We start from the raw sequence: 15,722 nt of genomic DNA, 5'->3' as shown, positions 1-15,722 counted from the left end.
GCATAGGCTGTGTTGATTACTTACGAGAAGTACGACGATCTTCATCTTCTCCTTTAGGTGCAATTGGATTGGATTCGGCAAATTGTATTTCGTTTGGTGATATGTAGTCTGGTTGAAAAAATAGGATAAGCTAAATCAGCTATATCGAAATAATTATTATTTGAACAATCACAAAATTGTTATCTGAAACAAAAAAATTGAGATAGGTAAGTTAATTTGAGTGATTTTTCTCATCGAAAATACAGAATGTAAATTTTATTTTAAAAAAGTTAACTGGCTAAGAAGGGAAGATGCAAACTGAGATGATTTGTCTATAGCATTCTATGCAGGAAATGGGCCCAATTTGATCAGAGATTGTTACCTTTTTGATTTCCTCGAAGGGATCCCTCTTTCATCTGTTCTGTATTTTCCCATCATCCCAGATGAGAATGCAAGAAACATTGTGGAGGGAGAAATATTTGGAAAAACCCAAAAACTACCATAAAATAAAAAATCAAATTTTTGATTTTTCACCAAGAATTCAAAAATGGAAATTTTCCATTTTTGAATCTTGATTTCTTTGAAGATAAGAAAATATAGACTAATTCAAATCCTCTTTGGCCATCTGGATATCAGATTCATGCACTCTCGTTCTGTTGGAAAATAGTGATGGAAATATTGGTGATGTCAAAATGATATCTCTCGCGATTCTATAACTAGCTCATCGAGATCTCAGGATCGGACGAATCGCGGATGTAAAATGGGTTCCCTCCCCAATATTTACATATTTATAATACGTGGGGTTAAAGTTGGATTAATTGAAGCTTGAGCTAAGATATGATTGAACTATCGACGGAATGATATATTTATGGTTAAGTTGGAAATATTCATTGAATTCTCAAAGTCACGAAAGTTGAATAAAAGTCCAAGACAAATTCACACTTAGGACATTTATTCTTATACTTAAGGGATAAAACAAAGACAAATAAAAAGGATCGCAACCCTGGGGAATTTTGGGAATACTTAAACTAGGAGCAACAAAAAGGAAAATAAATATTAAAAAAAGAAAAAAGAAAGGAAGACACCCTGAGCGATACGTCATTTTCAAACAAAAAAGAAAATAAAGAAAGACAATGTGAGCCAAGGTCTTGAAACTTAAATCTAAAGTTGGAATGTGAACTAAGGCAACTTGTTATTAAAACCTATCTCTGTGCATTTCAAAGAGTGATCCAAGACAGCTGAAGATTCACTAATTGACCCATAGGGACTTAACTTGAGAAATGATGTCATTGCAGATGATGACAAAGTCTGAGGCTGCAGACGCCAAAATTCATCAAAGTCCAATAAATCACGAACTGAAGGAAGCTAAAGCTGGAAACAGTAGGAACTACAGTTGGAAATATTGAGCTAAAGATGGATTTAAGGGTAAGGTAGCCTAATATGGACTGGTTCCTAATATGGACTGATGGCCGATCTCGGTGGTTATTAGCGCTACTTGGTGGGAACAAACTTAATCTGGTGTATTTTTCACAGAAAAACACAATGAGACCAAAATCACCGCTCTAAACCCAAAACTCGCAATTTTAGAGCGAAAAAACGAAATTGAGAACCTCAAAATTTTTTTCACATGTTTCGAAAATCCATCTTCTTATAAAATTTTCCGGGGACACCTTATAATGTTTTTTATTATTAATATTAAGAAGTGGTGAAGTTTTCTGAATCAATCAAGACAATCTAGAAATTATTTAAGGTACATATACTTATGATTTTTCAAAGTTCAAAGGTATAGGGTAGCCTAATATGGACTGGTGTACATTTGTTATGGGTTTAGTTAATTTCACGTTAAAACAGTCCATATTAGGGACCCAAAATTGACTTTTCAAATTTTGACTACTTTCAGGAAAAAATTAATTTGTCCCACATAGAATTTACTCTTATTGTCTTGATTAAACATACCTTAACGGTGTTTCAGCAATTGAACGTATTTTTACGATATTTCAGCGCTTTTTTTGATTTTTTGAAACAGTCCATATTAGGAACCCAAAATTCAATTTTTGATTTTCGACACTTTTCAGAAAATGATATTTTTGACACACTTAAAATTTCTCAAAAATGTTGAGGCTTTGGAATATGAAACTAGATAGATGTAGGTATATTTTGAGCTATCAACCAAATTTTTAGCTTAACTACAGCGGCCATGACATTCAAAAACAAAAAACCAGTCCATATTAGGCTACCTTACCCTTATTGGTCTCTTCTGGCGAATGGGCTCCAGCCCATTCGCAGAGATGGAAGTAAAGTTGGAACTATACTTGGCGGCTTCGATGTCTGCAGTCCTACCTAAATTGTCTCGGATCAGAGCTTTTATAACTGCGCTTTTTACGAGAAATCGGGCGGGGGAACGTATGCAGTCAGTGGCGCACACGCTCAACGGTTCTAGTGGCGCTATCTTTCGCAGCTGACGCTAGAATTACGTCATGTTCGATTATACTCGGCGATATTTGTGTTGAACTAGTTTTCTATCGGTTGTTATCGCGAGAGTGGTGGACAGCTTCGCGCCACCACCTAAAAAATGATGATGTAATCGAGTATAATCGGCTATGTTCGATAATTTCTTGATTATAATTGGACGTAAGCGCCACCACCACTGAGTGGGAAGTTTAAATTGTCGCGGCTTGGTCACTGATGTCATAATTGGTCACTAAAATGATTGAAAATCTGTCGCTTAGGGGGTAGAAAAATATTCTACTGCTATGGCGAATGAGAATTTTTCTCCCAATTAGGAGACAGGAAAATTTTCTCCCATTAAGGTGACTGAACTTTTTGTATGTAAATTTCTCCCAGTGTAGGTGACGGATAAAAATATTTTTCTCCCACATAAGTGGGAGAACTGCGTGTATTTTTCTCCCACTACAAACACATCTCAAAAGACAGGATGATCTACAGAAACAAGAGGAAGAGCACTAAAAATGCTTCGATCTTCAGCTCAATTTACCCCCAAAACCCTTCTGAGTTTGAGATAGGAGCTAGATCATGTTTCATATTCACCTTCAATCAGTCTGATGGTTTGTGTTTACAGCAACACCCTCCCCCCTCACCTTCCCCAACATCTAATCGTGAGATAATAATAATTTTCGAAAAATCATAAAATTTTGGAAAATTTTTCAATTTCCATCATTCCTTTTTTTTTTTATGATCAGCATTTTAACATTTTTTGGTGAATTCAATTTTCAAAATTTTTTTATAAACTTGCTCATTTTTCGATACGTACTTGTTTTGTAACATTAAAAAATATTGCAGATGCTGATACTTTTTTGATCTTCATAATCAGTAAAAAAAAACTTTTCATCATTTTTGAGATGTTGGAAGGGAGGGGTGGTTACTACCGAAGGCAGGCATCCCCAAGGCTCTTACTCAATTCCTCCCCCTCCCCCCGCCAAAATCAACTTTTCAATTTAGCAAAATTCACAACAAAAAAAATACAAAAAACAGGGTTTCTAATTTTGAAAGTTGAATGTTATTTTGCAACGTTTTGATGAGAAAAAAAAGTTTTGGCGATTTTTGGAATCAAAATGAGAATTTTTGCAATTTTAAGCAAAATAGCCAACTTTTGGAAAAACTTGAGAATTATGGCAATTTTTGACAAAAAGAAACTCTGGCAGTTTTAGCAAAAAGCAGGACTTTTCGGGAATCAGGTAGCAATAAAAAAGATATTTTTTTGGCAATTTCTGGCAAAATGGCGGCACTTTTGAATTTTTTTTCTTTTTTTAAGGAAAATCTTTTGGTATTTTACTCAAAAACGAGATTTTTTGGCAAAATCGAAAATTTGACAATTTCAGCGAAAAAACAATTTTTGGGAATCACTTATTATTGCTAAAAAAAATGATATTTTTTTGCGATTTTTGTCCAAAAAGTGAGCATTTTTTGCAACTCTTTTGTAAAAACGAGATCTTTCAGTAGTTTTTTTTTTTTTTTTTTTTTTTTTTGGAAATTTCTAGTTTAAAAGCAATACTTTTTCCAGTTTTTTAACAAGCGAAAATTTTAGGTAACATTTTTGGTCAATTTTTGAAAAACAGGTCAACTTTTCCGAATTCTTTGCAAAAATACTACAATTATCACTATCAGCAATTTTGTTGATAAATTTTTTTGTCAATTTTTGAAAAAATGAGAATTTTGACAATTTATTTTGGCAAAACGAAAGACTAACAATTTCAGCAAAAAAGAGGAGTTTTTGGCAATTATTGACAAAAGAATCTATATTTTGCAAAATTTTTGTCAAAAATCTGTACTTCGGTAATTTTTGAGTTGAGCCAGAAAATGTGAGATTATCTATCAATTTTAGAACACTTTTCTTATAATTTTTTGAAAATTTATTCAAAAAAGACTACCAAACTTGAGCAACAAAAACGAGAATTTTTGATAATTTTTTAGCAAAATTTCTGTAAAATTTTTGAAAAAAGTGAAAATTTTTTCAATTTTTGCCAAAACGCAAGACTAACAATTTTAGCAAAAACCAGGAGTTTTTGGCAATTATTGACAAAAAAAACTATATTTTGCGAAATTTTCAACAGAAAATCTGAACTTTGGTCATTTCTCACAATTTTTGGCAAAAAAACGAGATTTTGGTTCGCTAAAAAACAATTTTTTTTGGCGATTTTAAAACACTAAAAATACCCAACTTGAGCAACCAAAATAAGAATTTCAGCATGTGTTTTTGGCAACTATCGGCAAAAAAATTATACTTTTCGTAATTTTCGTCAAAAAAGCTAGAATTTGGTAATTTTTGGTAATTTTTGGTAATTTTTGGCAAAAAGTGTAATTTTTGACTATTCAATGTTTGAAAACAGTGAGATTTTGCTAAAAAGCTAGGTTTATTGGCAAAAAGCAAGACTTTGACAATTTTAGGGCACTTTTCTTTACTTTTAAATTTTTGAAGATTTGCAAAAAAAAAAAACAGTAAGTCTAGCAATCAAAACGTTGAAACGGTAACCAAAAATTCAAGGTTGATGAGGAGGGAGAGGGGGAGGGGTGGGTGGAAAAAGTAAAAAAAAAAAATATATATTAAAATTAGCTGGTAAACATGATCAAAAGTTGCATAAAATATCCAAAAATTAGCCCGTTTGAGCAATATTGAGGGAAGGCAAAAAATTTTTTTTGTATTTTTTGGCCTTTTGAGAAATTTTGTATCACACTACCACCTCTCAAAATTGACCTAGCGGGCTGAAATTTTCATCTATGTAATGCTGAACATGATATGATGGCAGCAATGCTGCCGCATGTATCTCGAATAAAGAATTGAATTGAAGCATACATGTTCGGAAAATGTCCCAATAAGCCGCATTTTTCAACCTCTCCCGATCCCTTTCCAGCAACAAAAAAATATGGATTTTTTGCCATTTTTTAAAAAAGCTTCTTGGTTTCGTTTCATCGTTGAAACCAACTCAAAGTGACCTAGGAGGCTGAAATCTGGAATGTATACAATCGGAGGGTGTCTTGATGTGTCTTGGGGGGGGGATCAACTTCTAAACCTCTTCGTGTCATTTTTCAACTACAAAAAAGTGAATTTTCCAACAGTTTCTGATTATGGCTGGAGCCTCCGCCCAAATTAACCCAAGTGACTGCAGTTTGGCATAGACAGACATCTGGAGGATGGCCCAGGAATCAGGATGGCTCTTCTTATACCAAGATTATAATGAAAAATTATTCAAATTTCAATGTCCGACATTTTCATCAATTTTTTCAGTACATTTTTATGGAGTATAATTAATTGATGAGAGCCAATTTCCCATCAAACGATGAAGACAAACTCTCTCCAATTTCATATTCAAATACAAAAAAGAATCAATTATGAAAAACTTGAATCGACTACAGACTCTCAAAATCTCGAAAATTGAAGACATTAGGTAGATATTTTGTATGAAATAGAGGAAGAAGGGGAAAAGGGGGATACATTATTAAGAATTTCGAGGCTCCTATTTCGAAGACCTGTCAACCTAGTTCAAAGCAATTTTCACAACCTCAGGGTCTCATAAAAAGCTACCAATTTTCCAACTAATTTTCAAACACTTTATACTCACACCTCTCTCAACCCGATGTAAGCCCCTCATAAACAAAATCCCACCAACTCCTCCATTCATTTTGGTATCCACTGCGTATATTCTCACAACGATTTCCGTTTTTTGCAACGACACATCGAAATACGAGTACAACCCAAAGAAGAAGTGAAGAAAAAAAAATCACGCAAATAATCAACGAAAGCTATACACACGTAGACGTACAACAATATATGAACGTGTATCTCTACTCTTCATACGTCTCGTTCGTCTCACACGTTGAAAATCTAACACGATTTACACGCAATACCCCATATACTCGTATAAACGCGAGTTATCTGGGATAAAAAGAAGCTCAGACGTGGGGCATTACGTCACAGGTATAATTCACCGGAACTATAACAAATGGAAATGATCACTTTTAATTTCGTATGCTTACGAGTTAGCCTCGCCGTACCGTCGCGCCTCCTCTACCTCGTCCCCTTTCATGGGTAATATTTTCGGTGGCGCGGTGTACCTGAGAGTAGTGAGTATTTCCCAAATACGAGTGAGTACATTTTCAATTACCACAAATCGATAATAATAACTGATTTCTCGACTCTCGTCTGCATCATTGAGATAGGTACCTATATAATCGTTAAAATTACGGTACTATTTTGACGTCGTCTGACTTCTTGACAGTTTCAGTTGGAGTCGAGATGACAAAGAAGACACGTCCTTCGAATACGACGAATATAAGAGTGAAAAATCATCTCGTAACGATTTCGACGCGGGTGTGCTAACGCGTATTGACTTTGCTTTATTAATTATCGCCGAAAAAAAAAGTGAAATACATGCGAATGAAAGTGTTATTGTTTTCCCTTCATCGGTACCAGTAATTAAATTACATCGTCGTACCATGTACCAGTACATGTGTATGTGTAATCGTCGTTGATGGAATGCCAGTGGTCGATACACCTGGTCTGGTTGTGTGGTGTGATTAAATGTGGGGTCTTTTGGAGGGCGTTTGTTGCCCTTTGGTCTGATTGGTTTGTGTGTTGTGATTCAGCTTCGTGCCACACACGATTACATTGTCTGGATTAGAGAGGTTACTGTTTGTTGTTGGTGATTTTCACACGAATTATTTGGACTTTGGATTCGTCGAGAGACAAGAGTTATACAGGATTGTCGTTTGTGTCTCGAGGACGTGATAGATTGAGGGATGTAAAGCCCACTTCAAAATACTTGTTTTTTGGATCTCAGAAATCTTCATCAAGTTCTTGCAAATGTTTCTCAAATAGGTAAATAAATAAAATTGAACTAGAATTCAAACGTTCAATTTCTCCAATGTTTTTCTTAGTCTGGTCGATTGATACTCTTCAGGTGTTGCTATTAAGTATGTGCATCATTGATGATCTGCATTAATTCGTGTCATGTGACTTTGACTGGTCACTTCTGTTCCATATCTTTGTATTATTCATCTCGACAACATCAACGACGCACTTTTTACTTCTTGCTACGAATAATTTCATAATTTATACAATTTTTCTCTCTCAGTCTCAATCTTATTCTCATGTATAATTTATTTCTTCAAAATGATTCGCAATATATTTACGGTCAATTCGTACCTATATCACTGCTGTTATCAACAAATCGAACCGCGTCAAATCTAAGTGTTTCCATTCCAAGGTCGTCGCCAATTTTTCACGTAGTTTGTAGGTAGAGGTACCCAATGTACCCATATCTATATTATCTATAGTATTTACACGAATAGGTGAGCAATTTACCGGTACACTTGGAGGCATTTTTGCTAGACGAATTGCGCAGTTGCCAAGTCGCGAATAGACGTGTATCTGGTATAGGTGTTTAAAATTTTGATTTCGTACGTTCAGTGTGGTACAAAAGTCCTGAGTTCTGTTTGATGAAATGGAAACTACCACTCAGAAAATTTCTAAACAGAGAATATTTCATATGGTTTCAAAAATCATAAATAGCCCCCCCCCCAATTTCTGAAAAAAAAAAGTTAGAAATTGAAGTAAGAATTCTTACCAAGTTTTTTTTACGTATACAATGCATAACTTCTTCTCTACCTATCACGTGAGCAATAAGACTCGATGAAATTCCCCCCCCCCTACTCACTGATCAGTGTCCACAAATTACCAAAAAACACGATGTAAAGGGAAATTTAAAATTTCGAAAACTTGATTGATATCAAATTGAGAACCTTTGAACCAGTTTCAAAGGTGATGTAAATAATTATGTAATTTTTTTAATTCATGACATTTGATGGAAACCACTGAATCATTTCCAGAATAGGAGAGTCGAAATACAAGATGTCATTTTTCTCAACATGGCAGAATGCTCAATCACCAAACTGAGGATACAGAATTTTTTTGCTACAAAGAGTACGATTGAGTAGAGGGGATGGGGAGGGGGTAATTTTTAAAAAGTGGGAAAATTTAAAAAAACATAGCGAAAGAACTCGAAGAAGTACCTAATCAAATAGGCATTTAAAATTTTAAGCTTTTATTTTCGATTTGAAAGAACACTATTTAACCTTATATTTCTGGGACACACGAGTACACTATTGAAAAGCTCACCAGAGAACAGTTGAAATCAGTTGAACCGGTTTTACAATACAAAAAACCAAAGATTATCAATACTAAGTGCTCAACATTTTTTTTTTTTTTTTTTTTTGTTATTTATTTAAGGATGGTAGGAAAATAGGGTACCTACTTATCTGAGAAATCATGTGGTTTTTTTTTCAAGAGCACAGAGTGGTAATAATGTAAAACACCCCCCCCCCACACACATTGTCGCGAGATTCTCATGCTTGTTTTTTTTTCACTTGAAGTTTAGGGAAAGAGAGTTGAAAAGTTGAAAAAAAAGAACAACAGAGCTGAAAATTCAAAAAAAAAAAAAAATCACAAATCTAGTGACGGACTATAAAATTGGTGAGGGGAAGGGAGGGGTAAAAAAATTGTTCAGAAAAAAAGGCACGAAAATTATCCGAAAAACAAAGAGAGGTATCGTTTGAATTATTATTCAAAAAGGACGGATTCGTATGAAAAAAATCAATAAAAAACAGCTGAATTATTCGAAAAATCAAACGTCCTTGAGAGGGGGTGTGTGTTTGAAAAAATTCATCAATTGAAGGCTGAAAATTTCATAAAAACAAGGGAAATGCTTGTTTGAAAAAATTATCAAATAAAGGAAGAAAGAGCTGAAAATGTAAAAAAACGAAGAGGGGGGGGGTTGTTCAGAGAATCGTCAAAAAAAGAAGAACTAAAACTTCAAAAAATAAACATACATTATGACAAATTACTAAAAATTCGAAAAAATACGGGTTGGCGACGAATTATTTGAATGGAAGGGGAGGGGACTCGTCTAAAAAATAACCAAGAAAATGAAGGGTTGAGAATACAAAATTTTCCATCAATTTATGGCAATTATTTTATTTTTAATAACTTGGAAATCAATTCAAGAATTTCAATTGATAGTTTCAGCATTTCCGACAAATGTAAGAAAGTTACGAGAACATTCCAGTCAAAAAAAACATTACAAATAAGGCTCTCATTTTAAAAAAATCACCAATGTCAGGATTTTAAAAAGAATACTCACATTTTTTGAAAAAAAAAGTCGAGAAAGATGATGGAGATATCAATTGAATGAATTTTGAAATAGGTATGAGAATAAATGACCATTTTGAATTTGCTTAGAAAATTTGGGTGAAAAAATTGTCAATTTAAAAAAAAAATACAATGTTTCATATTTTTTCACATAAAAATTTTATGAGTGTTATTTTAGCTTTAGCTTCACGTAAAATTGAATTTTATGATATTGATTATTTTTTTAACGAACCCTCCACTTCCCCCACAAATGGAATTCTTGATTTTTTTTATAGTTCCTGTTCTGAAATAATTTGTAGTGAGAATGCATAGACTTTTTTTTTTTTTTTTTTGAATTTTTAGCTTGAGTAAAGTTTTGAAAAAATTCTTCAGACTACGTTAAAATGCCATGTAAATAATACAAATTAACTGAAAATAGATATAACATGGCAAAAATTGAGTAAATATTGCCAGATTGCTCAAAAATGAAAAAAAAAAGAATCCCAGAAATTAAGAAAAAATTCATCAAATATTACCAAAATGGAATAAGATTGCGAAAAACTCATATGAAATATCATAAAAATTTGTATAATTGCATTGGCATAGAAATCAGCTAAAGGAATAATTATCGGCGAATAACATTTAAAAATGATCAAAACTTGATGACATATTTTGAAATTGTAAAATCTGACGAATGTCGTTAGATTATTGAAAGTGATTCAAATATTCTCAAAATTGCGTGACAATTTGCCAAAATTAAAGAGAATATCACGAAATTTGTCAATTAAAGTGACTTCACAGTTATATCGAAAATTACCAAAAATTGATGAAAAATCAGTACAGTTGAGCAAAAATTGCTCAAAAATTTGTTAAAATGCCCTGAAAACAATACAAAATATAAACAACCTGAAATCTAAGTAAAATATCGCAAAAATCCCCAAATTAAAAAATATCGAATGAAATTTAAAAAAAAAAAATATCACAGAAAACTGTAAAATTGCTTCAAAAATAAGTTAAAAATTACCATAACAATTGATGAAACTTCAACGAGTTAAACAAAAACGGCATAAAACAACGTGAAAATTTGTTTAAAAACCATGAAAACAAATTGAAAATGATCGAAAATCGATAAAAATATCTCAGAATTTGAGAAAAATGTCGTGAAAATTGAGTAGATTATGTAACATTATCAATAAAATTAATTCAATGTCATCAAAGTCACAAAGTGGAATAAAATTTGTCAAAAAAAAAATCACACAAAGTACATACTTAATATTTTTTTGGTCCGTTCTTTTTGTCGCAACACTCGCAACAGTTGCGATGTTGGACAACAAAGGGTGGATTGTACAAATTTTGGTCAAGACGTTGAACTCTGATTAAAATCGAAACTCCCACACAATTCCATGAAATTGAAGTTGTAGACCTGAAATTTATTCTAAAAACTAAATTCAATATGCTACATAGTACTGCAGGTGAATTTCAAGTCGTTTTGGAGGCTCCAGCGACTTTTTGAAAATTCCTGAAGCCTCCAGCAGATTTTTGAAACTTTAAATGTTCACAAAATTTCATCAAATGGAGATGGAAAGCTGAAATTTACTCTACACTCCAATTTTAACACCCTCTAAAGACGACTTCAGGCGCGCACTGGCGACGCCAGCCTGTGTGCCCGGTGTGCACGGGCACACCTGTTCATTTTCCAAAAAGAAAAAAAAAAGGTACTTTTACTTGACTTTTACAAATTATTTATAAAATTCCTTACCAAAAACTAATTTTTGTTGACCCAAAAGTCATTTTTGAATAATTTTAAGTTCATTTCTTGATGCATCAACATGATTTTTCTTACTTACTTCAATTTTTGAAACATTGTTGGGCCAGAATGAGAATTTTGGAAGGAGGGGGGGGGGATTTTACAACTTGGTTTTATAATTTTGAAAATTGGCACACCTGTTCAAATTGTCTGGCGTCGCCACTGTCAGGCGGGGTTCGAGTCATTTTAGAGCCTCCAGCAACTTTTTTGAAAATTACTGGAGCCTCCAGCAGATTTTTGAAACTTCAAATTTCCCCAAAATTTCATCAAACTGAGATGGAGAGTCGAAATTCATTCAGCAAACTAATTTCAATACGCTACGAAGTTGACTGCAGGTGAATTTGAAGTCGTTTTGGAGCCTCCAGCGACTTTTTGAAAATTCCTGAAGCCTCCAGTATATTTTTGAAACTTGAAATTCCCGCAACACTAATTTATCAAATGGAGTTGGCCAACTGAAATTTACTTCGCAGACTACATGGTGGTTACAAATATGTACCTAGTTTTGAAGTTTCCAGATACTTTTAGGAAATTTCAATTTTCCAAAAAAAAAACGCTATACCATCTTTCAAAAAAGTCGCTGGAGGCTTCAAAACGACTTGAAATCCACCAGCAGTCAACTTCGTAGCGTATTGAAATTAGTTTGCAGAATGAATTTCGACTCTCCATCTCAGTTTGATGAAATTTTGTGAAAACTTAAAGTTTCAAAAATTTGCTGGAGGCTTCGGGAATTTTCAAAAAGTTGCTGGAGCCTCCAAAACGACTCTAAATTCATCTGCAGTACTATGTAGCGTATTGAATTTAGTTTTTAGAATAAATTTCAGCCTTACAGCTCCAATTTCATGGAATTTTGTGGGAATTTCGAGTTTCAAAAATCTGCTGGAGGCTCCAGAACTGCTCAAAACGGGTTGAAACCGTTTCTAATCGATTTGGCATGTCGAAAATAGGATATATCCCAAATTTCAGCTTTCTTGGTCAATTTGGTAAAATTTTGATTTTTTCCCTCATTTTTGGCCTAAATTGGATTTTCAAAAATTCGTCAAAAATCGAAAAACGCACTTTAGCACTTGAAATTTTGACAAATGATAAATTTTTGCATAATCTTTCGATCTACCTTTGTAAAGTTTGAAAAATTTCGTGCAAGTCCTACGTTGAAACGCAAAATCTGCGATTTCGGCTGACCTGTCAATCAAAATGGCCGCCATTTTGTAAGTAAGGCCAAATTTTTTTTGGGCAAGTTTGCTTTAAAATGTTCCTTAGGATGTCCCCTTTAAGAAAAAAAGTTTTCCCGGAGGATCAGCGGGGGGGGAGGGGAGGTGCAATTACTCCTATTGTCATATGCCGGACTACAACAGTTGCGTGCAAAAAGAACGGACCAATTTTTAAACTAGGTAATTCGTGATTCAAACAAAAATAGATCAATAACAAAATTTAGTCAATTTTAGAGCTCTTTTTCGAAAACCCTCTTCTAATTTAAACCCCTCCTCTTGTACTTATTTTTCAATTTCTCAACAAGGAACTCGCCAATTTTGGAAACCCTGCCTGTTGAAAATCTCTGCAAAATCAATCTGTTCAAAAACTTCACCTCCATTTCAATTCCAACAGAACACACGATTTTGCACCACACTGCAAATAGGTATAGAGGTAGGTTCCAGGTTGGTACACATTTGCGTGTGATTTTCCTTGAATTTCGTCACACACTCTGCATTCTTTCTTCTTCATTCTTTGTACAAAAATAGAATAAAAATTCACGCAAATGTACGCGCAAGTACATACATACAAAAAAAAAATACAATATACTCGAACGATTGTTATAAAACTATGGCTGCATTTCAAAACTTCCATCACACATACGTACATACATAAGATTTATGGTCAGCTATAGGTTCAGGTAGATGCTGGGCACTACAAAAGCATATCAAAAAGTGGCAGGATTACCACAATAAATTTCGTCAAATCCATTATACATATACAAGTATTAAATAATGAAAAAAAAACGTATAGTCCAAGAATTCCTATACACAGGTACTTATACAAAGTAAATACGTACCCTATGATACTAGAACAATGAAAAAAATGTCAATTATAATAAAGACTCCGTCCAACAATTAGCTCCAACTGTTCACATCCATTTTTTAAAAGACATATCAGGGAAATTCTGCTGAGTCAGTTATCCGAATCGCTCGTCCAATCGGTTCGCGATACCTCCTACCTACCTTCCATACACGTAGGCCTATCTATATACAATAATAAACTCGAATAATAGCGTAAATTTACCAAAAGCTACGTCCACTTTATATATACCTCCACAACACTAATAATAAATAGCGCATTATTACGACGTATACTGTATATGTTCTAGGTTACATTCGAATATGGCAAAATAGTGAAAGTAAATGAAAATCTACGTGAGAAAATTAATACACTGGCGCTGCTGCTGTACTCGTATATATCGAACAACACAGGCAAAAAAATCTCGTAGTTTGTATAGGTAAACAAAACGTTGTTGTTGTTGCGGAAATACAGAATGAGAAAAAAAAAGATTCATTATACCTACCTAAACGCAATTTGACAACAACACTAGAACACTCTACGAGAGAATACGAGTAAAAATATAGGTACTATGGTCGATCCGAAGAAAGAATTAAATTACGTCATCGTATTTATAAAAATGAAAAATTCCAATCGCCTGTGTTAATTGTTTTGGAGCTACCCGCAGAGCCAAAGCAGAGTCTCAGAAGAGGAGAAAAAAAATACAAAGACGATTTCGAGGAGGAAAAAAAATACACATATAACCGTATCATGCGTATTAATTATGAGATTGAGCGGGCAAATAACGACCAAAGGTCAACATTTCAAATAGACGGATATGCGAGCACTTATCTCAATAGACTTAATACCGATATGAAAGATAACACTTGAAACATTTAACCGATTAACCATCATCGTGTTTTTAGTCGCAGTGATTTACGTGAACGTTCACGAATTAACGTTTGAAGTTTTATCGTTTCGTGTGTATCGTACTTACGTACTAAAACGTAACGTGTGTATGCTTATGTGTGTGATTTTTTTTCTACATTAAAAACAAGCTGTACTCGTAGATCTATAAATTTTTGATTTCGAATTAAACGGGGTGACGAATGACGCGTCGTCAGGCAGTCTTCTCGTCGTATAAACCTTGGCTTCGTTGTGTTGGTTTGTGTGAATTGTGAAGTGTGATCGCGATTCGCGACGTGTGATCGTCTCTTTGGTGTCTTTATTTTTTTAGTGGTATCTTGCAAAAGTCCATCAGCAGCCCAGTACCGGGGTAGATCAGTTCCTTACGTATTTGGCAGCACATCTTTAGTACAACGAAAACGATCCGCAGCAGGAGCAGGAGGAGGAGGATCATCGTCGTCGTCATCGTCGTTTCAGCCACGCCAGCCGTCATCATTAAATCCGTCTAGCGAACCATTTGTGTCAACAAGCACTCGTACCTGGTCTCGTTACGGCGGCGGGACTGCTGCAGCCGATTACGCTAGAACCGATAAACATGCAGGCAACATTTTCAGAAATTTTTACGCAGTGGGCTACCAAAGACATAGACGACTGATCAGCAGCACCAACCACAACAGCAACAGCCATCATCATCGCGGTGGTAAACCCTCTTCATCGTCTTCGATCGCCAATCATCGTGGCAGAAAGAATTCGGCGGTTTCGGCGTCTTCATCATCGTCTGGTTCTGGTTCCGGGTCCGGTAAACCCTGCAGCAGCAGTGTTGTGATAGCGGTATTTCATTTAATTATGAAATTACGCGAACGCGTCGTAATCTGTTTCGGTATAACGTTCGTTTTGTTCACGTTGATACTTGTAATCGATTTCCAATACGAGATCGGATACGGTGGTCATAGGTTTTTCATGCCTATGCGACATGGCCGAGTACAAATGGTCGAAGATACCGGGCTGGGTGCGGGCGCGGGTGCGGGTGGAGCCGGCGCCGGCCTCCCCGAACGTTCGGTTTATAAAAGTTTCCAAAATAAATTCGCTCCCGGGGCAGCTCCTGGGGCCGGATCCGAGGTATATGAAGAGTCGTTGGCGGCGGCGGCGGATAGCGCAGCTTTGAGTGGGAATCTGTCCGATGCTCATGATAGTTTCAAGGATCTGCAGCCGTATACGGGGTCGTACGATGATCTGGATACAGATGATGCTGGACGTAAGGTGGTCATCGTCGTATTCGAGTACAGAGAAGAGCAGCCGTCGTTGAGCGAATATATCAACTTCGATGCTGGGTAAGTTTTTATGCAAATTATTATCAATTTT

General features: G+C 34.9%; 1 protein-coding gene across 1 annotated transcript in view; it reads left to right on the top strand.

The window, feature by feature from the left end:
• Positions 1 to 15,722, top strand: part of LOC135848941 (extracellular serine/threonine protein CG31145) — a 107,416-nt gene that overhangs the window by 32,050 nt on the left and 59,644 nt on the right. The window contains exon 2 of the mRNA XM_065369045.1: positions 13,786 to 15,691. Coding sequence (XP_065225117.1) covers positions 15,207 to 15,691 — 485 coding nt within the window. The 5' untranslated portion in view covers positions 13,786 to 15,206. The remainder of the gene's footprint in view (positions 1 to 13,785; positions 15,692 to 15,722) is intronic.

The sequence above is a fragment of the Planococcus citri genome, chromosome 5, assembly GCF_950023065.1.
Source record: "Planococcus citri chromosome 5, ihPlaCitr1.1, whole genome shotgun sequence".
Taxonomy (NCBI): domain Eukaryota; kingdom Metazoa; phylum Arthropoda; class Insecta; order Hemiptera; family Pseudococcidae; genus Planococcus; species Planococcus citri.
The sequence above is the reverse complement of the archived record's forward strand: the minus strand, read 5'-3'. Positions and strand labels throughout refer to the sequence as shown.